Below are 27,256 nucleotides of genomic sequence, written 5' to 3' on the forward strand. Positions count from 1 at the left end.
TCGGTATAGAATAAAGTTTCGTTCAGGAACCAGTATCGAATTCAAGGTATTGTTATAGAATATTTTTGAACGATATCCAGCCCTACAAGTGAATGGAATTGAACGACTTTGGAGAACCTTTGACCCATTTTCTAGCCAGAATTTAGCCAAGTGGCAGGACTTATGAGTATCTCCCAAAGAGGTCCATGAAAGGATAAGTAGTGAAAAATGAATGCTGTTTATGATAAAGGCATCAGAACACACTGTGCATTCTCTTACAATTAGATAATGCTTCCTGCCAAACTGCAAAAAATGTTCAGGAATGGTTGGAGGAAGTTTGTTTGTTCAGAAAATGTTTGTTGACTTGGCCCTCCAAGGTCAGATTGAGTATCTGTGGGATGTGTGGGACAAACAAGTAAATCCATCGACTCCTTACCTCACAACTTAAAGGATCTGCTGCTAACCTCCTGGTTTCAGATATTATAGAACACCTTCAGAAGTCTTGTGGAGTCTATACACACAATCTACCTTAATGAATATCAGGCTGCAATTAAACACAGCACAAGCTCCAAAATGCAAATAAAGGTGTGTTATTTCTTGCAGTGGACATACATTAATCGGTGTGTCTAAACAGCTTTTCCTCTAAAATCTTTACAATGCCATTTAAGAAAACACAACCCGGAAAAAAAAAAATCCAAAATTTTAGCACTTATATAAGTTGATATTTACAGAATGTACACTTTCACAAAGCTAGCTATCACACCAATACGAGTTTCATATACTTTAAATCAACATACAGACAATGGTCTGGGGATAGAGGTTGGGGGTGAACATTAAAAAATATTTATAAAACCTAATGGAAAAAATAAGGTTCAAGTATGTGTGATTCTTGGAGAGAGAGGGGAAAAAAAACCTGAAATAAACGAAGGTAAAGTTGGTAAAAGATTAACATGATCACACCGGGATTTTAGCTTATATAAAATACTGCTGAATATATAACCATAAAAACAAACATTAAAAATTCCGATTGTTGTAAGATAATTATTGGATGAAATAAAAGAAATGGGACAATTTTACATGGATTTTACCTCCTCTTTGTCTATAGGCAAATCTTTAAAAAAATTGTGAAAAAGGAGAGAACAGGAAATCCTTGGCTAACTTCCTTAATAATAATAATAAAAAGGTTTCTGTCCATGTTTATACAGACTTACATGTACACTCACTTTAAGGGGGAAAATACCAGGTTCAGTTTAACTTGATGCATTTACTCAATTTAATTTCATGATAATCAGTTCCAGTCCCTGGTGGTGTATTTAAATAAAAATTTAAACATTAGTACAAATCGTTTACAGCATGTTTTCTCTCTCTATTAGTTCAATTGTAGGGTTGCATTATTGCAGTAGCTACAAATAAATCACTGGCTAGCTTGGTAGTTAGCGATTATCCCTTTAGATAATAAAGATAGCTATCATGCTTACTATATTTTAAGAACTTTGTATATTATGAAGTTTATGGTTTATCAAATATGCAAATATGTTAAAAGAAGCTCGCAACATTTTTATCACTCTGCAAATTTAATACCACAAATAATACACTGGCTTGCTAGCATAAAAAAAAAATTAAAAAGTGTTAGATAAAAAAGATTTTCTATTTACAAAATAATGCAGTAAAAGGTTTGTAAAATAGCAATATGGCTAGCATTGTCACGGGTTAGCCATCAATAGTATAGCTATAATTAGAAAGATACTCCAATTCTGGCCAATTGTACACTGAGGGGTTGCTAAAATGAATAAGTTGCTAGCTAGATACTATTACACACTTAATTCTAGATATTTATCTTTATAAATACAGTGGATAAAATCAAAAAATAAGGTGTTATTTACCTAGTATCACTTATTTTCATTGAATTATTATATTTATATGCTGGTTAGCTTTACACTTCATTGTTGTCCTTGGAGTAGTTAAAATGGATAGCTAGCTGACTGGGGAGCTGGTGTTTTACTGGGAAACCATTACTACACATTTAGAGGAATAATACTTCTTGAAATCGTAACAGCATTTTGCGATGTCGTCATCACTTGGTGTTGGTGTGTCACCTCAATGGGACTGGAACCGAGAACCACCTTCATAATTGCAATTCAACATGTTAGCGTAGTAGATTTGCTGTGAAAGTTTCTCTGGAACATGAACTTAGCATGGTCCCAAAATAACTGCTTGCCAGTGACGGGTACAGAAATGTCAGATCTTTATACAGAAGTTTATCATAATCAGTCCAATAGCGAGACTTGACCAGACATACAAGTCATCGTGTATATAAAAAAAAAGAAAAAAAAAGAAAAAAAAAAAGAAAAGAGAGTTCCTAGAGGAATAATTACATCCTTTGCTGCGGTCCATATGTGATGTGTTTTGAGTTGCTTTGTCAGGTGTTAAGATTTGGGAACATAAAGCACTTTTAAACACACTCCTCGGTCCCAGTGCAGGTCAATGGCGAGCATAAGAGGTCAGTTCATAGTTTATATTGACTCTAACTCTTGATGTGAGTATGTTTGGGGTGAAATGCTGAAATGTACAAGGACACAAAAGTATTGTGTTTGTGCGGGCACGTGTGCGTGTCGTCACTTACTTAGTCAAACATTCCAGAGTGTGTGTGTGTCATCCTCTGTCTGTATGTGGGTATTCAATAGACACGCTCGCATAGTCATTTACAATGTATTAGGACGTATAAGTGAGTGTGTGTATGTGTGTGAGGGCAAGAGGGGGGGTCCAAATAGAAACACTGATGCACAGCAATCCAAAAAAAAAAAAAAGTATGGTCACCTTTTCAAACCATGGTTCCAGCACTGAATGTGTGAGTAAGAGTCTCTCCCTCATTATTTGTGTGGTTTGTGAGGTGTGTGTGTGTGTGTGTGTGTGTGTGTGTGTGTGTGTGTGTGTGTGTGTGTGTGAGAGAATGTGTGTGCACGCATGAGTGTTGAGCTAACAGACAGCCCCTCCTCCGCGCCCCTGTTTCTTCAGTAGTTGAATCCGGTTGTGGCAGTAGAATTTAATGGCTCGCCAGTCACGCTGGTTGCTCACCAGTAGGGGACAGTGCTGCAAACATCGCTCGCAGTCTGCCTTCGCCGGGACCCGCAGCTCCACGATGTTCCGCTTCAGGTGCGTTTCCACAGCGACCCGCTCTGCTTCTGACCACGGCCTCTTCAGTACACCACGTTTGCCTGAAACGTAAAGGAAAGGTTCTGTCCAAATGCCATAACAATAACATATTGTACAGAGGCCGTTAATAAAATTACTTTTTGCGATTCACAATTGCCAACAAGGCTTAGGTTAGCAGGCGGGTGTTCTATATGGATGTTCTAACTTGCATCCGTAATTCTGGCAAATTATGCATAACAAATCCAAATGATCATTTTTCATTTAAAGGAATAAAATACATGCTATTGTCAATGAGGGATTAGACACAAACACATCTATGCTTTTCACTAAATGAAAAAGAGCATGCAGTATAAATTATGCGTTAAATCATTCTCCAGAACACATAACTACATGACGTTCTTACCTGATTTTATTTGTGCACACCGCCTCTTGCGAGAACCTGAGGGGGAGGGTGTAGTGGGTGAAGGGACGGGACTGGCACTGTTTTTGGGTGGCCCTCGCCCGTTCACTCCTGCTGCCTTTCCCACCTGCGGTTTTTCATTACTTTTTTCTCCCTCTCCGTCTGACTCCTCCGAGAACGAATCCGCTGAATTCCCAGACATTACTAAAAAAGGAAGAGAAAAGAAAAGCAAATATTAAAAAATTGGTATAATTCAAACAGCAGAAATGCTGCCAAATGATTTTTGGTTTCCTTTTTCGATGCTCACCGTCCAGCTCGAGGCAGATGTGTTTGAGGCTCATTCCTCTGAACAACACTCCATCTCTCTCCCCATAAAGCACGACACGGCCCACTCTGCCCATCAGCGCCGGGTCCTGTCCAATCCGGGCACAGCTCTGGGTGACGTGATACTCATTGTGCAGGAAGTGCTCAAGCCTCTCCTTCTCTCCTTCATCCATCAGCAGGAGCTGGGTGAGGATGGCAACTTGCCTACGGGTGCGTGGTGATGTCAATGCTGTAGGGTTTTTAGCTCCACTGGCACGCGCTAATCCACGCAGGAGGTCCGTGCCACGCAAAGGGGTGGCAGGAGAATGAAACGGCCGAGAAAACACGTAAGGGCTTTCAGGATCAACGTTCACATCAGTGGATGTTTTCATAAGCAAATCGAGGCAGGATTCAGAGTGAGGTGGAAGGATTAGCGACTGGATCCGACCGCGCTTTCCTAAAACGCCCACACGGGGCCGGTGGCACAAAACTTGCCGCTCGAAAGGGGACAAAGACACTTCGAGAGGAGAGCTGGAGTTAGGGGAAGGAGTAATGCGGCTGCGGTAGTCATTTATGGTCAGCTTTGCCATCTCACACTCGCGATGGCGGTTATAGAGGATGAGCAGCGCCAGGCTGGAGTGGCATAGCAGTCGCCAGGCCTCTGCTGAGCTGCTTGAACGTGAGAGAGAGAGGAAAGACGTGTGCTGCTGACGTCGGAGATACAAAACCAAGGTGGAGAGAGAGGACAGGAGGGGAGACACGTGGGAACGGTGAGAGCTGAGGAAGAGAAATACATTTAAGACAATTTATTTTTTACCTACACAGTAAAGAACCACAAAATCTTTTTATTATTATTATGATTAGAGATAATTAGAATGAATCTAAAACTTTAACTTAAACCACAATAAAGTGCAAAGCAGTGGTGCAAAACACTACTTGAATACCTTGCACCATTCTTCTCTTCTCCACTGTCATCATCCCTCATTTCAGTCAGATCCAGCTCCTCATCTTCTATCTCCTCCTTTTCCTCCTCTACGTTTCGGCCTGGAGTGGGTGGAGCTTCCTCTTTCGCTCGTTCCATCTCCTCCTGCTTCTTTTGCTTCTCTTCTTTCTCCTTCTTCGACCGTCTGCCCCTTTTGGCTGGTGGACTACAGGACTTTTTCACAGCTGCTGCTGCTGTAGGAGCTGCGCTCTTTCTGGTTGTGGTGGTAGTGGGGGCGGGGCTCTTTTTGGAGGAAGGCCGGCGTGACGGAGGAGAAAGGGAGAGAGAGAATGACATGGCTGCTGAACCGGGACCGGACGTGTCGCGAGAGAAGAGGTTGGGGGTGGTTGAAGTGGAGGACGAAGAAGCAGTGGGCTGTGGTGTGGTGAATGACTGTGAGCGTGTGTGCGGTGAGGACGGTGTGTTTGAGGGTCGCGGGCCGTGTGACAGTTCCATGGCGTTCCGGATTTCCGGTTGCTGATCGTGGTGTTTTTCAAGGTGCCGAGCAAGAGAGCGAAAATGGCGGCCACAGTGAGGACAGTGCTGCTTCCTGCTTGCAGTGCGGCCAATGTTTATGTTTATGTTATTGTTTATATTTGTGGTGGGCGGGGCTAAAGGTGTCTGAAAAGGTGAGGAGGATGGTGGGAAGGAAAGAGAGCCAGGTTGAGACTTTTTTTTAGCCACGCTATTCGTTGTTTTCCGCTTCTTGCGCCGACGCATCATGCGGCCCCTCAGCTCTTCAAGGTCCTCATCCTCTTCATCGTCCTCTTCCTCATCTTCCTCTTCTTCTTCATCCTCCTCTCGGTCTGAATCACTGGCTTCGGAGCGAGACAGCGGCGATGATGAAGGAGAAAGAGACCAGGAAGGTGTGAGGTAGTCTGATACTGTGAGAGATAGAGGGAGAGAGGGAGCTGCCTCTTCCTCCTACAAACACAAGTAGGCAAAGACTAGTGAAAAACTGCTGCACAGCAATATTAGTTGTATTTATATTTTATTTTCAATATACTATTAATAATACATACATCAACAAATAAATTTTTTTTTGCAGAACAAAAGAGCTTAACATCAAAAAAGATCATCCTTAAATTTATTTCCAAAATTTTATTTTAATGGCTTGTTATAAATATATTTTTTACGGTCTACATGCTTAATGCATTAATTACAGGAAAAATGGCTTCATAATTATATCAAGATTTGGCGAAAGCATGTTTTAAGTTGTGTGTATATCTAAGACATATCACCTTCTTAATATTGCTGTCAGGATTGAAGCCGCATTCAAATCCACGTGGTGATACAGAGCGATGGAAAGCCTGGAAAAGTTACCAACAATCAGAAATTCAATAGAAAAAACAGAATGTGTTCTTTTACAAAAACAAATCAATAACTGAGCTTAATTACCAGTGCATTTTCTCCCCACTCAGCCAAGTTGTAGTCCACTGTTATTTCCTCGCCTTTAGCAATATCTCTGATCGCTATGACGACCAGTCGTACCTGGCTGCCACAATGCACTTCTCTGATTCTGCAGTTAGGTGGTAGAGGGGGAAAGAGCACAGGGCCTCGAACACCACTGGCACCTTCTTCGCCTAGCTCCGATACACTGTGAATGTAATCATATACACCCACAAACAGCATCTAATTTAGAGTCTTGAGCTCGATTTTGGCTCTTCAATCTGAATGTGTGAGCTGTAAGAAAGAAAATCTCACCAAAGCTGTGACGGATCAGCAAGATAGTATGGACTGTTCGGAGGGGGAAGTCGGTCCTCTGCTTCGTCTGGGTATTGCCCCTCTCCTGTAAAACAATAATGGCAAACACTCCTTTATGTTCTCGTCATGCCTATTTTTTTTTTTATTGCAAATCTCTATTTAATACTACATCCGACAGTACCATTCGTGGTCAATTCAAATGACAGGATTACACAATATATGGATGACAATTTTCTCTGAATAAACAATTCCAATCTTTTTTAACCCTCCCATTCTAAAACCATGGGTGGTTTTGGGGTTTAGTCACCATTTTCCACTGGGAAATTAGGTCAACTCTTATAGCGACTTTGAGGAAGAGGAACAGGGTGCGGAAATAACTGTTAATAACTTTAATAAGACAAGTGAACATGTTTCCCCTCTAAGGGTTGCCATTCTCCAACAATAGAAATGTAACTACAAATGGATAAAATATTCCAGACATACTTAAATAAATAAAAAAATGTATGCTATGTAGTATAAAAGGTATAAAACAGTTCAGGTGAACAGTAGCCCTGTCATTTATCATTTTCAAAACACATCATATCCACAGGTTCTCTGTTGCTAATATTTATTGTGTGCAATAAATAAATTACATCTCACTAAAAAGGCAGAATTTTTTTTTTAACCAATATGGCCCCACCTTAGTGGATGTAGGTAGTGCAGCAGGTTGCCAGGTTTAGTGTTATATTTAAACATGCATACAAAATGAAAATATAGGTCATGTTCTTTCGCAGGTAATTAAACCTACTTGTTCTCTGGACTACTAGTTTGTAATTCAGAACACAATACACTGAACATTAAAAAAGTGTGTGTGTGTGTGTGTGTGTGTCTATACACACCTGGGCTGTAACTGTGCTCAGACAAACTTTCCTCTTCATCCTCCGTTACATATGCACGATCGCACACCTTCACAGGAGTGCCCTTTCTCTTTCGGCCACACACTCGCCTACGAGAGGACAACACTTTCATTGTCACAATTACCACTTGCAGCAGCTTATAATATACAAAAACAGGTTTATCAAAGTACTCTTAATATTCTAGTACATATTTGTATGCATGCATGTGTGTGTGTGTGTGTGTGTGTGTGTGTTTGTGTGTGTTTACATGACACAGTACTTTGCAGTCCCACAGAATGTGTTTTCATACAAAAACACGTTCATCAAGGTTTTATTGTGTATGCGTGTGTGTGAGTGTGTATACATGACACAGGACAGTACTTTGCATTCCCACAAAATGTGTTCATACAAAAAACAGGCTCATCAATGTTCTCTTATTTTTCTACTACATATTTGTATGCATGCATGTATGAGTGTGTGTATGTGTGTACATGACAGTACTTTGCGGTCCCACAGAACGTGTTTTCATACAAAAACAAGTTCATTAAAGTTCTATTAATATTCTAGTACATATTTGTATGCATTTATGTATGTGTTTGAGTGTGTAATTATATATATATATATATATATATATATATATATATATATATATATATATATATATATATAATTATACATGCACATGTACAGATAAACGTGGGAATTTATAGATCATTAATAGAGATGGCTGTGCTTTGTTGCAGAAGCATGCAGTGTTGTAATGAGCACAGTGACTGGTTTGATTGGGGTATAAACACTGTCCATGCACATCTCCAGCTAGCATAGCTACAGGTAACGATACAGCTAAAATAGCCTATTCAATGTAATTTTATTTGCTTGCCGTGCAGCACCACTTTAAACATTTCGAATGACGGGGGAAATAAATACGATTTACAATTTGAAAAACGGTAAAGAAAACTGCACTCCAGTTTAACATGCACGGCTGCTGTTATATGGACAAGAGAAACAAACACGTTAGCTTAGCACGATAGCCGATGGGATTGGAACCCTTTGGCCTGCTTAAAGACAGAACGCAAGCGATTCTTTAGCATTAACGTATCGCCCCGTTTCCGGCCCGGAAAACGGATCGTTCACTAACCCCCGGGGTGGCGGAGGCTTGCCACCGTCTCCATCGCTGTCGAGAGTCGGTGGCTCCCGATAGTCGAAAGGCGACCGTACGTTCTCCGCCATTAGGGCTCCGGTAAAGGCTGCACTGCGCATGCGTACTCCGCCATTTGTGCGAGTACAGTAGTACCTAGCCGCTCCGATGAAAGGCTTTCCTGCGCATGCGTAGTTTGCAATCAGGAGTGGTTTTGACATCTTGAAGAGCTCTTCAGTTTGTGGAAGATATAAGCAGAACCTCTATAGAAAGCCAGAACCAAGATATGACAACCTAGCAAATATTTTAGAAAATATCTGCTTTTTGCATTACCCTCTTGAAATTCCCCTGTGCAAGCCTCATCACTTCAGAACACACTACACTATATACTCTACACGGTAGTTCATGTTACTTAGTAGATCAATTAAATAATGATGATTGTGATAATAATAATAATTATAATAATAATAATAATAATAATCCACACAAAATCAAAAAGAAGGTCCTAATGAATATTAACAAAAGCCAAAGTCATTGGAGTTGTTGAGATTTCTATTTGTATTATTATTATTTTTTTAAATATACAGCCTTCATAATTTCTATTCTGTTAGCTAGTTGATAGATAAGCATAGCCAATTTCTGAATTCTCTGGAAAATGTATGGCTTTACTAAAAGAGCATAAAATTATAGTAAATGCCATTTCCTGTGCTTGAAATAGGAATTCTTTGTGAATAACATTTTCATCAGACTGAATTTTTTATTACTGGTGAAAGTACACTCCTGAACACAATCTTAAGACCGGGGGAAACATTCCAAGTATTCGCATTTTGCGCTGGTGGATCATAACCAGGTTGTAAGTACTGCTTTAAAATCTAAAAATAAGAAAAAGTAGCAGGAGACAAAAAATAGAGAGTAGGCAATTTATTGAAAACTGCATTTACACTCGGGCTGTTCATCAGCTGATCCAAAGTTTAAGACCATAGCCTTTGAAATACCCACAACAGAAATAAACTTTCTTTCGGCTTCTCCCATTAGGGATCGCCACAGCGGATCATCCGCATGTTTCATTTGGCACTTTTTTTTTTTACGCTGGATGCCTTTCCTAACGCAACCCTCCCCATTTATCCGGACTTGGGACCAGCACTAAGGTTTGTGCAACCCTAATTGCTGGGGTTGGTTCCCTGACCGGGGATCGAACCCGGGCCGCAGCGTTGAGAGCGCTGCATCCTAACCACTAGACCACCAGTGAACCCAAATACCCACAACAGAACTAAAAGTCTCAAAAAAGGTCTCAGTAGTGAGTAGCCGCATACTTGTTGATAACTTCCATCCCCAAACATTCTTAAGGGGATTTAGATCAGGGGAACATGCAGGATGGTCCAGAAGTATTGTCCTGGAAGTCCCTTGTCAAGCGGGCGTTGTGAACTGGTGCGTTGTCCTGTTGTAAGACCAGTCATTACCACACAGACGAGGGCCCTCAGTCAAGAGGGATGCCTGCTGCAACATGTCCACATAGCCAGCCGCCGTCTGAAACCCCTGTGCAACCTGAAGCTTAATTTTTCCATTGAAGGAAAAAAGCACTTCAGATCATGATGGCGCCTCCTCCACTGTGCCATGTAGAAAACATCTCCAGTGGGATCTCCTTGTCATGCTAGTATCGTTGGAAGCCATTAGGAACATCCAGGTTTTTTCTCGTCCGGGAATTAAACTTTCTTACATCTTTCAATGTCCCATATTTGGTGCTCTTTTTCAAATTCCAAAAGGGCAAGTTTGTGGTGTGGAAGGAGATGTGGCAAAAAGACAAAATATTCTTGTAAACGTTTTAAATTAATTATTGTGTTTTTCAAATTACGTAAATATATAGTATAGGGCATTCAATATCTCAAAATTATTATTAGTATTATGTTTGTAATTATTATTAGGGTAAATTCCACTCCACTTGCAATTGGCATGATTTGATTGGTTGTCGAGGAGGGATTCCAAACGCTGATTGGCTGTCAGTTATCTGATTGTGGTGATTTTTCAATCCCTTGAGAGAACATGATCAAAACAAAAACCGAGATATAAAAAAATGAAAACATATCGAAAAAACATGAACCTTATGGAAGACCACATATCATTTATGGCTCAGGATAATATCAATCTTGTGTCATCACATTGTAGAAAGCTCTGGACCTACATCAGAGAAAGTAGAGGCAGGAGGCAAATTGGTAGATGCACAAATTCAAATAACACGTACTAAGATTATTGCATGTTCAAATATTATTATTTGAACTGTTATAAACAGCAGGGATATAATAATAAACTGGAAATTTTGGAAGGTAGCTAAAGAATTTGATATATCAGTGTGTGTTAATTTTGCCTTCTGACCTGCACTCTCAAAACACTGTATAGTTTATGTATGTATGTCTCTAATTATGGCATAAAAACAATCTAGTAGGGGTCTGTCTATTGCCTGAAATTTGCATTTGTGTAGAGAATCCCTTTTTAGGACACCACTGAGGTGTAGTATATTAGTATACAGTTACAGAACATAAATGATTTCTAGTTCTAGTCCCTTTCTTGTTCTTCTTATGATTTCTTTATCTTGCTATCTCAGGAGGTTTTTTTACTGTAACTGCATCTGGTTTTTAGAGATAAACGTAAACATTTAAATTAAACGTCCTACTATTCCACCACGTTATCAGCCGAGTTCCTTAAATATCCATTAGAAAGAAATATGCCATCAATATCAGTAAAGAAGCACTGAGTTGTGGGCTAATGTTATTTCCGTTCCTAAAAGTGTCTCTTTCTGATTATTTTTAATCCAATAAATGTTAAATAGGTGACTTCATTTTGTTGCCCAAAACCTGCTTGATGAGCATGGAGTAGAGTTGCCTGGTGAAACACAAAGACAGGAGCTCAAAATGTAGTCACAGAATAAAAAATAAATACCACAACACAAACTTGTATCCAAAATGATTGCCTCAGACAGCAGCATGTAGTTAAAGCAATGAATCCTGAGATTCAGTTCATCTTCTCCCGCTTATTCGTAATTCGGGTCACGGGGGCAGCAGTCTAAGCAGATTCCCCAGACACCCCTGCCTTCGACTGCTGCCCAATCCTCTCAGCACTGGTCCCTTACGGTCCCTCCTGCAGGTGGTGAGCCCACGGGAAGGCGGCCCCACGTCGCTCCGACGTCACGGTCCTTGGTTTATTATTTTTCTGGTAAGGGTCCCCTGGAGCATATAGGGTTAAGGGCCTTATTTAAGGGCCCAAGAGTGGCAGCTTGGCGATACCGGGGGTTTGAACCCCGACCTTCCGATCGGTAACCCAGCGCCTTAACCACTGGAGCCACCACTCCCACAACTCCTGAGATTAAATTCATTTTTATTTGTATAGGGCTTTTAACAATAAACATTGTCTCAAAGTAGCTTTACACAGATAATCTGGTGAATATGTTCTTTATAAGTGTAATGTTGCCCCTGATGAGCGAGCCGGTGGCGACTGTGGCAAGGAAAAACTCCCCGAGATTCACAGTTTTATAGGGAAAGCTATAAAGGTCAGAGATAGTAAGGCCATCCAGGCAATAAAGAAAATTAGACAGAAATGTTTCTTTGGGCCATTAAGGTGTAACCCTATCAAAAGTTTGAATTAATCTTTATAAATGTGACAATGCATAAAATAATAATTGCAAAACATTGCCAGAGATTTGGGTATTTTTGAATGTAAAAACGTTTACATATATAATAGATGGTATCAAAAAGTTTTGAGACTAGCAATATTTAAAATTAAAATAAATAAAAAATAAAAGCACTTTATTTATCTACGTTTACACACGTTATTAGTGTTCTTCTCAAAGTGTGTCAAGTTCCTTCCCCTATTCCTGCTGGATCTCCACAATGTTGCGTATGAGCTGGATCTCCATTTTCGGAAGAGGGCGAAGGTTGCAGAAGCCAAATATGGCTAGTAGGGTGGGTGCAGAAGTAAGATCATGTTGTTTTGGCAAGAAAACCAGTTGCACAGGTCTTGACGTACACACGAACGACGTCTTTTGGCACACTGACTTATAAAGTTTGGTGCTCTCTGTGACTGTGTGCAGGATTGTGATGCTATCTGTTGGCGTGTTACAAAACTAGTCTTGAAACTTTTTGATACCACCGTGTAGCAAAACAATCTATTTGAGTGGGTCCTAGAAAAATTTGATCTGAAAATCTGAAGTACACACTACACTACATTCCTGAATAATTAGAATTATTATCTATAATAAAATGAGTGAAGAAAGTGAACATGCACTGACTTGTTCAAAAAAGCCTCCGAATTGGAGGATAGAACATGATGAACTATGTGCACCCTGGAAAAATATTGTCTTTGAATGTGCACAATGGATCTCTTTCTGGGATCACCTCAGAAAACATTAAAAACACCTCAGAAACACCTGAACTTCACTAGTTATCACCATAACTATAAATGGAACTATGCATCAGGGTCTGGTTATAAGCATAATTATACTGCACACAATGACAAGTCCTCAAATTAACTGTAAAGTATGTTTTATTTTTGCTGGTGGAACATAGGCTTATGTGGCAATATGGCATCTGGAACCGATCCAATATCTTTTGAATAAATCACACCAAACAGTTAGTTAATTTTTTTTAATTTTATTTATTCATCATGCTCCACACCATCCTCTAATAAATAAAAATACAAAACAAATGTAATAGTTTCTACATTCTCACATTTTTTTTGGTGAAGCAGTTAGTGTGGAAAACTGTGTGTATCTTTGTGGTGTTTAAAGCAGTTATTAACAGGGTTGCAAACAGACTGCTACAACACTTTGCAAAAACTAAGCAGCATTAAGTAACTTGCTACATTTTCACAGCGTGTTACCGGCACAAATTCTTAACAGGTTTAGTAAAAAAAGAAAAAAAAGAAAGTAAATAAATACATAAAGAAAAATGTTATTCATATAAAGAAAGAAAAAAGAAAACTAATATGATACTGGATAAAATGTTAGTTCATGTTGCGGCAACAATACTGCCATAGTTCACAATTAAACTCCTCTCCGCTCTCCCCTCAGGATTTGCACTAGGAGTATTTAATAACGGAGTGTATATTTACTAGCACATTTTTCAACAAAAAAAATAAAACAAAATATTAGCAGCAAAAACAATGTGAAATTAAAATATTTTGTACAGTCAAGTTGCCCTAAATTTGGCACCAAATGATGCTAGGATCATATCTAACTTAGATCCTAATCAGCTTCTCTGTGAATCAGTCAGGATGCAAACCAGGAAGTGTTCTGTATTAAATGTTTGCTAACTAGCTAGCAAAATAGACTGAAACCTGCCATATATATTAGTTTATTTAGCCTAAACATTTTAAATGTTTTATAGTATATGTTTTCTGCTTATTTGCTGTTCTCATATTACATAAAGCATGAAAAGCCTAAGATGTGCGTCTGACATTGTCTGACTAGTCAATATTTTTCTTAATAGTGCAAATCAGTTTAAATAATCTGGTAGACAACTTCAAAATTTTTAAAACTAAGGGCCTTATTCACATGGCACACATTTGCTAGCAACTGGCAACCATAAGGTAGATAGTTAGCTAAAGAGCCTAATGAGTTTTCATTTAGCTTAAAATTATAGCATTTGCCCCAATTAATGCCCATGGGTTAGGGTTAGGGTTAGTATCGTTGTATAATCGTGTTAGGCTATGACATTTCTAACTCCCTGACTAACAGATACCTAGCTATGATACCTAGATAGCTTTCGGTTATAAACTTTTTGACCAAAGTCAAATACAATCTGATTATGATGACTGAATGAATCTATAGCTAATAATACCAGTGACACCTTGTAGGGTAAGCTATCGCTTAATTGTAATGAACAATTCTTCCAAAAAATAAACTAAAATAGAGGGATAGATGGACACTGAAGTCCTTTGGCTGCATGATGGTATTATGAACAAAACTGATGACTCAACACTATTTCAGCTTATTTGAAAACTTGCCAGTTCAGTCCACTGAAGTTGTTGGCAAAGTTACCTCTTGAAATTGAAGTCGTTTAATGGGCCTAATTCAAATGTCTGTGCGAACCTATTGACACGGCCTTGTGAGCAGTTTCCTGACCCTGGAAACCTGCCCATATTACAATGATGTTACATTTAACAATGTCATTGCAGGCAGTGAAACAATACTTATGAAACTTTTTGCAGCACATGAGGAGTGTTAGACCTTTTCAGTGTGGCCTTGACCTCTAAATTCTTACTGAAGAATTTGAGCATTAGTGTCTAATGTCCTTTAACATTAGAATTGTAAAAAAAAAAATTTTTTGCATGTGTATAGTGTGTCTTTATTATCATGATATACAGGTCACGAGCACACTGGCAGCTAACTTTTTAAGCAGGCTAGTTAATTTTAAGTTTGTTTCTTTAATCCAACTTCACTAGAGGAATCAATCAATCAAAGAAAGAACATTAAAAGACCAAAAGCCATTTGTCAAGCACTGAGAAATATAAATCTGTCTAGCAGCATGCACAATACCAGTCAAAAGTTTGGACACACCTTCTTCTTATTGTTTTTCTTTATTTTTATCAGTGGCGGGCCGTGCATTTAAAAATTGTGCCTTCATTGGGAACTTACCCAACTTAATCCACCACTTAATACCATTACTAACACATCACAATTATAGAAATTATCAATACAATACAAAAACGCAATATAACAACCCGTGGCATTACAGAGAGAGGCAGGCATTTCACATATTGAGGGTAAATTCCATTTTACTAAAGCAAGAAATCCAGTTAAAACAACTCAAAACCTCTACACTACAACTGCAACTGTGCCACATACATCATCTGGAGCAGTTCAGAATCAATATTGACTAATAACATGACAAAAAAATCTAATTGTAAATAAAATACAACCTACTCACCAGAGATGCAGACTCATAATTTGCAACACTCCTCAGATGCTGTAAGCCAGTGGTACCGCTCGTATTCACTGGTCTGGAAGTGGAGAACAAACCCTTGCTGAGATAAGCTAGCTAGCTTCGGGGTTGGCCGACCTCTCCTAGCCATCTAACTTTTCTTGAAAATAGATTTTTTAAGAATGTCCGTGACCAAATTAATTTATCTTGCTCCGTAGGCATCAAAAAGTCTAACTCAGATGTATTAATGTGTGCAGCACTTCAGACGTGTTTTGCCAGTCGAACTTAGCTGTTACAGTTTCCCTCTGACCAGCTAATCAGAGTACGGAAAATTGCTGACGCTACTCTGGGCCAGCTAGCTGCCCTGTGAAGCGAATAAGAAATCTGATTGGTTAAAGAAACAAAGCTATTTATGAAGTCCAGCAGAACAGACTTTGAAGCCTTGGGCAGATTAGATTGACAATGGCAGCACACAGAGGCTGAAATCTGATTGGACGAAAAAATCTAATATCCACATACACGTACTAGAAGCAGTGCAGATAAGAGAAACGCAACGAAATAAAGAGAGTAAACTGTTGGAAAATAAATTATTACAATTTCATGGAACAATTATTAGAATTTAGGTTGTAAATGTAGGTCAGTGCTTCTGATAGTGTTTAGGCCAGCAGAGAACGCTTTGCTGGCCCTGACTGCACACCACTTATTTTTAACATTGTTCATAAATAGTAAATACATCCAAACTTTGAAATCCAAACTATATGGAATTATATAATAAATACAAAAATGTTAAACAACCCAAAATATGTTTTCTTAAAATTTCCTTTTATTTGTCAAAAGTATCTACATTTAGCTTTAATGAAAGTTTTCATAAATGCTTTTCGTAGACAAAGTGCCAGACAATTTCAACACCCACTGTTTAGAGGTGACTACATTCAGGCCTTCATGGACAAACTGCAGCAAAGAAACCATTACTTCGGAATAACAATAAGCAGAAGGCTTTAGGATCAGTGAAAAATTGTCATTTGGTCTGAAGAGTCAGAATTTTTAAATGTTTTATTCTTTGTTAGATGTATAGAGGGTGAAGAAGACGGTTCCTAAATGTGTTTCCCACTGTGAAGCATAGAGAAAGAGGTGTGGTGGTGTGGTGGAGCTTTGCTGGTCAAAACTGTTGGTGACAGTCAAAATTAAGGGGCAAACTTAACCAGCATGTCTACCTCAGCAATTTGTAACGACATGCCATTCCATCTAGTTTGCATATAGTGGGACAATCATTTGTTTTTTAACAGAACATTGACCCCAAACACACCTATAGCTTATGTAAGATGTATTTTTTTTCCAAGAAGGAGAGTGATGAAGTGCTGCATCAGGTGACCTAGCCTCCACAATCTAACGATCAAAATCCACTTGAGATGTTTCGGGATGAGTTAGACTGGAGAGTGAAGGAGAAGCAGCCAACAAGATCTCAACATTCCTGTGAGCTCCTCGAGATTGACCAAGAGAATGCCAAGAGTGTGTAAAGCTGTCCTCAAAGCAAAAAGTGGATAAGTTGAAGAATTGAAAATATAAAACATATTTTGGGTTATTTAACACATTTTTGTTTACTACATAATTCCATACATGTTATTTAATAGTTTGGATGTCTTCAGTATAAAAATACAATGATGAAAATAATAAAAAGAAAAAACACTAAAGGAGAAGGTGTGTCCAAACTTGTGACTAGATCTGTAGCTGATTATATGATTATATTATATTCACGATGTCATTCGTAAGGGCAGGAAAGATGACACGGAGCAACATTGCTTCACGTCATCCTGATTTTCCACAATCCTCTTTTTTATTACAATCGCTATCGTTAGTATAGCGACAACACAACTGATTAAAAGAGAAATATTGACCAATCAAAAAAAAAGCAACAAAAACAAAAAGTTATGCAGGTAAACAAACAATACAAAGAAATAACTGGCTGATAAATGTAACAGTAACTAAACAAAGAAAAATCCGTCCTCTACTGACTGGTTAGAAAGAAACCCCCTACCTCAAGAGAGGTATAGCTAGGAAGTAAAAAAAGCTAACCTATAATGAGGCTTTATCAGAATACTGTTTGATTCTCAAATCTGATTGGTCAGAAGATGTTGAAACATTTTAAGGGTTATATTAATGCCTTTGTTCTATTTTATCTTCTTATAAACAGATTTGAGGAAAAAAGTCTCCAGTGTCAGAGGGAAATCTGATTTTTTTGTTTTCTGACACAAGAAAGTCTTGTCCCAGAGGAGTTTGTTTTTATGGTAACGGAATTATTATAAATTTTTTTTTTTTTTTTTTAAGTATGTAAGAAAATCTTTCATACATTTTTTTTTTCTTTCTTAACTGGTCCACAACATTTTATTTGACTATAAAGAGATGCGACAACTAAGGAATAAAACACAATGATATGTTGTTATTGAATCGGTTAGTTCAAGTTAGTTTTAATAAGTAGTTTAAGTTTTTTAATAGTTATTTTGTGCCTCCAACAGGATGACAGCAAAATCCTTATAATGGACTTAGCTCTACTCTCATTATCGTTTCACTTAAAAGAACAAAAAATATCACAGTAAAAATACATTGAAATAATAGCTGTTTTGGTTGGATATAGTTCCATTATTTTAGGGATTGTTTCCATGCATTTTCTCCATAATATACTCTTTAGTCTTAGCTCTTGTAAGAGCTGATGGTGATGTACATCACCTGCGTCCTCTGAAACACGTGAAGTCAAAATCTTTTCACAGGGCAAAGGGCAATGTCATAGTCTGAGGAAAGCACTATCCACCCCCTTCCACATATGATTCCCATGACTGGCTAGTGTCATAGCAAATCGTGGAAGAAAGATTATAAAACCCACCCCATCATCTTTGGCATTCAATCTCATGATCTCCAGATGACAGGGTGAAAAAAAAAAAGGTTTCTGTTGCAACCCTTGCATGCAAATTATAAAATTTTCAACATACAGTAATAATGCACAAATTTTATTACCATCCTTGTGTTATTCTTGAATCAACATGGGCATGGCTAAACCGAATTGAATTAATCTCGCTTGTACACGTGACTACTGTTTTTAATGAACCAAAAACCGTTTAACTAGTTAGCTCGCTATCTTTTTAACATTGGATGCTAGAGAGGTATCATTAAATAAATTGACTATTTAGCTGGCTCACGTTAGCTCTGTGCAGTGTATAAGCAGATAGCTTGCTTTGCTGATGTTTTATTTATACCGTTATATTGTGCATTTAAAAAATTTCATCTATTAATCAAGTAAATGTGATGAGCAAAAAAAAATGAAAGAAGATTTAAAAAAAAAAAAAAAAAAAAAAGGAAAAACCGAGCCTCATCCCTGCTGGCTGTGTTATATGGGAATATCAAGATTTACCCCATGCACGATGTAATTATCTAGAGTTATTGCTCAGAGTGGAGGAGGTGAAGGGCATTAGCAGCTGAGTCGCTCCAGTGAATCAGCTCCAGCAGAACTCTGTAGGTCCAGAGCTTAGTGGCAAAGCTGCCTGAACCTTCGACCTCATCCAAACCCTAAAAGAAACACATACAACACCCTTACCATCCATGTAACCTTGGAATCATTTACTGACCAATTTTACTGCAGGTTATTAATGGTATGCACAAATCTAAAATTCAGTAACCAAAACAAGAAGAAACACTGGCTGCTAAGCATTCTTCCACAAATTCAATTTGCTTAATCCAATTGTGTATGTGAGTTGCATGAATGAACTGCATTACATTAGAACAGTTTGTTTCTGTACATTAAACATGAGTTCATCATGAATTTTTCAATGCTCTGGATTAAATCACTCAACCTAGAGCAGGATGGAACAGCTGGAGCAGTACAGCAGTGACATTTTCGCTGCACTATTTTTTTGCACGTGCATTTATCTTCTTAGTTTAGTACTACAGTTCTTTCCCGTCAGTTGAAATCAGTTTTCCTCTCAGGGATCAGCCAAATGCTCCCACAAGGTCAAAACTGTTATTGTTTCTTATTACTATGAGGACATTTGGTCACCAATAGGGATGTAACTGTATATGAACACATTATTCTGAAAGAGCAGATAGGAATCAGAAAAGCACTATTCCTTCTTTGTAGTTCTTTTTTTTGTTGTTAAATAAATATCTGTATGTATGTGGTGATAATATAGTATGTGGCAAGTGGCTTTCACCTCAAGGTTAAAACCCCACACACATATAGAGGAGTGAGAGACAGGAGTGAGGTAGAGGTGGTTTATTTTTCTTACAGACAGTCTCAGGGGAGAGATAGACAGACTAGAGTGTGTAAGAGAGACAGTGAGAGAGACAGGAAGAGACAAGAAGAGAGCGAGCGAGCGAGCGAGCGAGAGAGAGAGAGAGAGAGAGATAAGAGGGCCAAAGAGAGAATAGGTGAGTTGTCTGTGTGTGTAGATGTGTTTAATAACCAAATCATGTGTGTATAAGAGGGAAAAAAGCAGACAAAATAAGGTATACACATCACTTGTGGTCAATATAAACATCAATACAAAACTTTTAAAGCCCTAGGAGTTATGAAGTTTCTGTCTTAATCATGTTTTAATGATGAAACACTTATTCCAATGATGGAATAAGTACACAAACCATGTACTTGAGTTAAAGCATGGATACACTAGGTAAAATATTACTCTAGTAATATTTAATACGTAAAGGTATTTGTAAATATACTCAAGTATAAAAAATATACTAGGATTTATTATGGCTATAAAGTCAAATTATAATTTTTGTCACGACTTGTTTATGTGAAAAGACTCTATTAATATATGATATTGATTATTCAAACACTGATTGATATCTATTAAAATTAACATGAACCCAAAACCTTTTTCTCAATTACATAAAAAAATCAAAATAAATAAATAAAAAAACGCACAGATAAGGCCATGGGTGTTGTGACGTTAGTCTTGAGTTTCTTCCATCATTTATTACTCTTAAAACTATTAATATTTTGCTTGCTGTTGTACTGACGCTAAACTGTAATTCTGTTTAAAAAAAAAAATGTTCTCTACCCTGATTGGTGGCTTGCTTCCTGTTTGGCCAGTTAAGTTTTTATCCACTCATAAATAAAAGAATGACTTATTTAGCAAAATGTAATTGAGTAAAGATATTTGACTTTGAAACGTAGTGAAGTTAAAGCCTTCCCAGATTAAAATACAGACACAGGAACAACATGCAAACACAGGGACAACATGCAAAGCTCCATAAAGACAGTAACTAGAGCTCAGGATCAAATCAGGATCCCCTGAGCTTTTTTCCACTCGGAACAGACACATTTATAACCTTCTAGTTTCAAAGGCCGTATTTACAGTATGTATCTATGCAGGATCATATACAGTTTACTATGCCAGTTGGTAATTGAATCAACACACAGTGTGATCTGTTGGTAGCTGTTGTATTTAGAGTGTGTGTGTGTGTGTGTGTGTGTGTGTGTGTGTGTGTGTGTGTGTGCGCGTGTGTGTCTGGAAAATACTACTTTACCGTAAAGAGGGATTTACTGGCACAACCTGGCAAAGCTCCAACCTGAGCTACAATGTTCACTAAAGCCACTGTACATTGATTCATAGTGTAATATAATGTACCCATGAAACATTCTAATTTGAAATATTCCCACAATCCTATTCCAGCTAATACTCTTGATTTAATTGAAATGGCTAGTTTAGTCAAGGCTTTGGATGCTACATCAGTGGTACAAGTTCACTAGTGATCAGTGGTGCGATGTTTGGTCCCCTTTAGATTTTGCCTGCGAATGTAAATATGATGATCTTTTAGATATGATTAGATTCTATCTGATGACGTATATAGGTCTGAGTGATGTTTGACTGATTTTCATTGCTAGTAGAGATTGTGATACACGATGCAACACATTATCTGAACTGATACAAATTAGCAATAGATTAGTGAGCAAGCTAAACATCAAGAAACAGAATAGGATTAACAACAGCCTATTTTTGTTAATATAGATGGAGATGCAACAACAGTGTTTGAAGAACTTAAGCATCTTCAAAACGTGTCTTACAAAGGGCAAAGAAAACAAATAAACACCAAGCACCAACCCATGCACTGTCTGGTAAATGGAATAGTCTTAAAAAAACTAACAAAACCCCGTCAACCAAGTTCGCTGCTGAGAATTTGCTACTATAGAGAACGACCAAACTCTGGGGGTGAGTCAGATATGCTTTAAGAACACATTTAATTGGACTATTTGATTATTTTTTACAAATATGAACCCTTTTTACAGTTTCAAATAAATTCCCATAACATTACCCCTAAAACTCAAATTTAAGCCCTTCAAATTTTTTTTGCAAAATAACCGGGTATTTAAAAGTGCACCTTTTTCCTCAAATACATTTGCAGGGAAGAAAATTTCAAGCAACCCTGAACATGATGGTCTTTGGTTTGCTTAAAGTGAACTCTGGTGTGACCACACCATGTGTCAATGCAATATGATCTTGGGTCCAGGCAGTGAATAATTAGTTAGGGCAGTCATGTGACTTCCTGGTTCAAGTTTCACAAAGATGGGAAAAGGCCTGTAGCAATCTACATGGGAAACGTTACGCCTTGTAACGCACACCATTCACCTTCACTGTTGTTTTCTGTAAAGCTGCTTTGAGACAATGTCTGTTGTGAAAAGCGCTATACAAATAAACTTGACTTGACTTGTCAATATACAGTGCCTTGCGAAAGTATTCGGCCCCCTTAAACTTTGCAAACTTTTGCCACATTTCAGGCTGCAAACATAAAGATATAAAACTGTAATTTTTTTGTGAAGAATCAACAACAAGTGGGACACAATTATGAAGTGTAACGAAATTTATTGGATATTTCAAACTTTAACAAATAAAAAACTGAAAAATTGGGCGTGCAAAATTATTCAGCCCCCTTTACTTTCAGTGCAGCAAACTCTCTCCAGAAGTTCAGTGAGGATCTCTGAATGATCCAATGTTGACCTAAATGACTAATGACGATAAATAGAATCAACCTGTGTGTAATCATGTCTCCGTATAAATGCACCTGCACTGTGATAGTCTCAGAGGTCCGTTTAAAGCGCAGAGAGCATCATGAAGAACAAGGAACACACCAGGCAGGTCCGAGATACTGTTGTGGAGAAGTTTAAAGCCGGATTTGGATACAAAAAGATTTCCCAAGCTTTAAACATCCCAAGGAGCACTGTGCAAGCGATAATATTGAAATGGAAGGAGTATCAGACCACTGCAAATCTACCAAGACCTGGCCGTCCCTCTAAACTTTCAGCTTATACAAGGAGAACACTGATCAGAGATGCAGCCAAGAGGCCCATGATCACTCTGGATGAGGTTGGAGACTCTGTCCATAGGACAACAATCAGTCGTATACTGCACAAATCTAGCCTTTATGGAAGAGTGGCAAGAAGAAAGCCATTACTTAAAAATATCCATAAAAATGTTGTTTAATGTTTGCCACAAGCCACCTGGGAGACACACCAAACATGTGGAAGAAGGTGCTCTGGTCAGATGAAACCAAAATCTAACTTTTTGGCAACAATGCAAAACATTATGTTTGGCGTATAAGCAACACAGCTCATCACCCTGAACACACCATCCCCACTGTCAAACATGGTGGTGGCAGCATCATGGTTTGGGCCTGCTTTTCTTCACCAGGGACAGGGAAGATGGTTAAAATTGATGGGAAGTTGGATGGAGCCAAATACAGGACCATTCTGGAAGAAAACCTGATGGAGTCTGCAAAAGACCTGAGACTGGGACGGAGATTTGTCTTCCAACAAGACAATGATCCAAAACATAAAGCTAAATCTACAATGGAATGGTTCACAAATAAACATATCCAGGTGTTGGAATGGCCAAGTCAAAGTCCAGACCTGAATCCAATCGAGAATCTGTGAAAAGAACTGAATACTGCTGTTCACAAATGCTCTCCATCCAACCTCACTGAGCTCGAGCTGTTTTGCAGGAGGAATGGGCAAAGATTTCAGTCTCTCGATGTGCAAAACTGATAGAGACATACCCCAAGCGACTTACAGCTGTAATTGCAGCAAAAGGTGGCGCTACAAAGTATTAACTTAAGGGGGCTGAATAATTTTGCACGCCCAATTTTTCAGTTTTTTATTTGTTAAAAATGTTTGAAATATCCAATAAATTTCGTTCCACTTCATGATTGTGTCCCACTTGTTGTTGATTCTTTACAAACAATTACAGTTTTATATCTTTATGATTGAAGCCTGAAATGTGGCAAAAGGTCGCAAAGTTCAAGGGGGGCGAATACTTTCGCAAGGCACTGTATCTAGCAAAATAAGTGCACATACTTAATGCTAAATAAAAAAATATATATATTATTTTAATATTTCATATATCAGAACTGACCACGTGATTTGCGCTAAAAGATAATAAGTATTTGGGCCTAGTGCAAACATTAGGTCCCTCTTGTCTGTTGTCTTGTGGGTATTTAATATTTGTAGTAAAACACTTCCTATTTTGTCATTCATCAGAGATTTGCATGAGTGCACAGACACTTTTGATTTGAACTCTTGTTTTGTTTGCTATTTGACATGATGCATGCAGGGCTGAAAACATACATCTAAAACAAATTTTGTTCATTGGAAGGAACAAGAAAGAATAGAAAAAGCAATAAAGAGTGCATAGAAATCACTAACAGCACCCAGTAAAGGAAAACATTGTTCTGCATTGTTGAAAATCTGCAACACATTCCTTCTTTTGTGCTACATATGTACACTTATTATTATGTAGGTCATATGTGCTTATAAACATAAATGGAAAACTCTCTTTGTCTCTCTTTACCCACCTTGATACATTGAAACTCAGGCAGTAGCGAGCACATGCCCTCTCCGTTCTCTAGCAGCACTCCAGTGCTGTGTAGCAGATGTCCAATTCGATCTTTTACAGTTTTCCTGGCAGTTTCATACTCACCCTCCAATTCCTCACCCAGTTCCTCTACCTCGTGGTTAATCAGGCAATTTAGCATCTCCAGACATCGGCTCAAGGCTGAGTGGGCGTGGCCTACACGTTGCACAGAGCTTGGCGTGTCAGAGCAGAGGTCAACAATCAACAAACGATCACCCTCAGGGACGTGATGAGTGAGAAAGCTCTCTCGCTCTTTCTGAATGAGTGACAAGAGGAGTAGAGACTGATATGAGCAAGAAGGCACCCTAGTGAGGACAAATAAACATGTCACTATGTGCAAATATTAACAATTTTAAATATTACAGTAAGGAAGTAAGTATTTAGACATTTTTGTTATTAAATATACGGAAGAATACTGACATCCATACACCACAATTGACAATTTTTAGTACTATTTAGCTGTTTGTTCGCATTTATAGTTTTCGAGATGCAAAAACAAAAAAAACAAAAAAAAAAAAAAAGAGAGAGAGAGATAATTAGACTTCTGCAGCAATGCAGTTCAGTTTTGTACCATGCCTTTTCCATCTTCATTTACACTGGTCACGTTCCTCTGCTTTAAAGTTCTCCAGGAGACAGGCTAGCCCATGCAAGCCATCGTTGAGATACTGTGGCCGTATGTTCTTATCTTGGTAAAACATCCATTAGCTCCACAGATACAGTTTCTTGGATGAGGTTGTTTAATGCATTTGTATGATTTGCAACACAGCAGCCCCATACCATGATGCTCCCATCACCACGGTCGTGTGTTCTTGGATTCACACACGTAACCATTCCTCCTCCAAGCATTACCAGCTGAATTTTTGCTGAAGAGATCTACTTTGTTTCAAAAGACGTCTAATTTGTTGTGTATTGTTTTAATGATTTATAATCACACTCTTTAGCACCCAAATGAGGATAGGGTTGCCCTTTTGAGAAGGTTCCTCTCAAGGTTTCTTCCTCATAACATCTAAGGGAGCTTTTCCTTGCCACAGTCACCATGGCTGCTCATCAGGGACAAATACACCTCGCTCACCTAAAACTCTTTAATTCTGTAAAGCTACTTTGAGAGAATATCCGTTGTGAACAGCGCTATAGAAATAAACTTGACTTGATTTGTCCAACCACTTTAGAAATGCATCTCTGTGCTTGTTTTTTTTTTTTTTTTTTTTTTTATCAGAGGAGTTTAACATGGTTGTGGTGCATTGTCTATTCTTTTCTATGTAACTGTTGTTCCTGCAGATTTTTATTAATCTTGTAACTATTTTCACTTTCTCATTATTAGTGTGAGAGTATCACGTGCAGGCCCGCTTGTCTTTGGACAATTAGTTGTGAGTCCATGACTTTCAACTGCATATTAACAAACAAACTATACTGACTGGGATGTTTAAGGACTTTTCTATGGCTCTATAGATTTTTGTTCTATTTAAGTGTATTTTAAATTTAGAACCTTTACCGTCACGGTCATCGATAATTGTTAAATAAAATCTTATCAACCAATGGCAACGACACCAAATATTATTTCCTCAAGATATATTTAGAGCTTGTTTTTATTAATATAACCTTAACAGTTCATTATATTTAATGTAGGAATATGAACTAAAAGGGTATTAAGTAGCAAAAAAAAGTAAATGAACACTTATTTCCTCTCAGTGTACCATAAAAAAATAATCAATCGATACTTTTCGGTACTATTACAAATTATGGCCAATATGTTCTAGGTTTAAAATTAATAAACAAACCTAAAACACACTCACACAAACACAATTGTACATATATATTTTTGATGGTTTGAAGTAACAAAGTTCTCAGAATTAAGACATTAAAAACATAATGACATGTCTTTTTTTTTTTTTTTACAATCCTGTTCTATGTTGGGGTTATACCCTGAAATGACTCCTCGACTACCCGATGGATCTCTATATCTAAAACGAGCGATGCAGATCTATAAATCTAATCACAGACTCTTTGAGTGAGACTTCACCGTAACTGCATCATACATCCGCAATGCATGCTGGAAATTTACTGAAGGTGATGGATTTCTAATATTGTTCTGCTGTTAAATGCCAACATGCATGTCCTAGCCATGTCTCCACCTCACATTATTCTCATATTAGTAATGGAAATGGTGCATCAACTAACATTTCAGCACCAACATTCCTAATAACAGCACACATATTTCACACAAGTTCTGCTTATCAGAGTGGAAGGTCCCATTAAAGCTACTATACTATTTGCTGTATAAGACATCTGACCTCAATCCACTTAATTTGACAAATGGGTAACTTCAATATTCCAAACTAATGCAATTTATATTGAAGGCAAAAGGAAGGAGAGTTGTGGCAGGAATAGGAAATAATATTTATTCATTTATTTGGCACAGTACACGATATTAACAGGTGCAACAACAACACGTGATTTATAGAACTCATGCATAATAAATAACGGTACACAGGCATGCAGATTTACTGTAAAAAATAAATAAATAAATCCCATACTTACGTATAATTCTAAGAGGTTTGTGCACTCCTGGTGCAGTAATTGAGCGAGAGCAACAGCTCGCGCAGTGGCCACCCGACCCGGCTCTAGGTCCTTCTGGTCCTCCATGACACGCGCAAAAACGGCCCGTATTTTATCCAGAGGAATCGCGTTATTGTAACCCCTGAATCTGTGCAGGAATGACGTCGGGGTGTTGATGTCGTTTCGCGTGAACGTTTGAAACGTCAAAAACGAGCATCGACCTGCTGCAATGATCTTATTCCCTTTACTTCTACTGCGCAGCCCAAAACCGCCTTCCCGGGGGGCGTGGTCTCTGGAATGGTTTCCCTAAGACGTCACCGGGATTTAAAAAAATGCCCTACCCTTTTGGTTACACACA

General features: G+C 38.2%; 2 protein-coding genes across 2 annotated transcripts; both read right to left on the reverse strand.

Moving 5' to 3' along the window:
* Positions 1 to 553: 553 nt before the first annotated feature.
* Positions 554 to 8,689, reverse strand: LOC310721064 (uncharacterized protein). The gene is made up of 9 exons (XM_083532259.1): positions 8,535 to 8,689; positions 7,400 to 7,506; positions 6,522 to 6,606; positions 6,216 to 6,414; positions 6,059 to 6,127; positions 4,780 to 5,741; positions 3,840 to 4,612; positions 3,536 to 3,736; positions 554 to 3,194 (listed from the first exon to the last, which is right to left on the reverse strand). The coding sequence occupies exons 1-9, from the start codon at positions 8,654 to 8,656 to the stop codon at positions 2,956 to 2,958; spliced, it is 2,757 nt and encodes a 918-aa protein (XP_083388385.1). The 5' UTR covers positions 8,657 to 8,689; the 3' UTR covers positions 554 to 2,955.
* Positions 8,690 to 16,437: 7,748 nt separating this feature from the next.
* Positions 16,438 to 27,205, reverse strand: LOC310721202 (uncharacterized protein). Its single transcript, XM_083532611.1, has 3 exons — positions 26,881 to 27,205; positions 24,284 to 24,598; positions 16,438 to 19,003 (listed from the first exon to the last, which is right to left on the reverse strand). The coding sequence occupies exons 1-3, from the start codon at positions 26,983 to 26,985 to the stop codon at positions 18,875 to 18,877; spliced, it is 549 nt and encodes a 182-aa protein (XP_083388737.1). The 5' UTR covers positions 26,986 to 27,205; the 3' UTR covers positions 16,438 to 18,874.
* Positions 27,206 to 27,256: the final 51 nt, after the last annotated feature.

The sequence above is a fragment of the Silurus aristotelis genome (assembly GCF_946808225.1).
Source record: "Silurus aristotelis genome assembly, chromosome: 27".
NCBI classification, from domain to species: Eukaryota; Metazoa; Chordata; class Actinopteri; order Siluriformes; family Siluridae; genus Silurus; species Silurus aristotelis.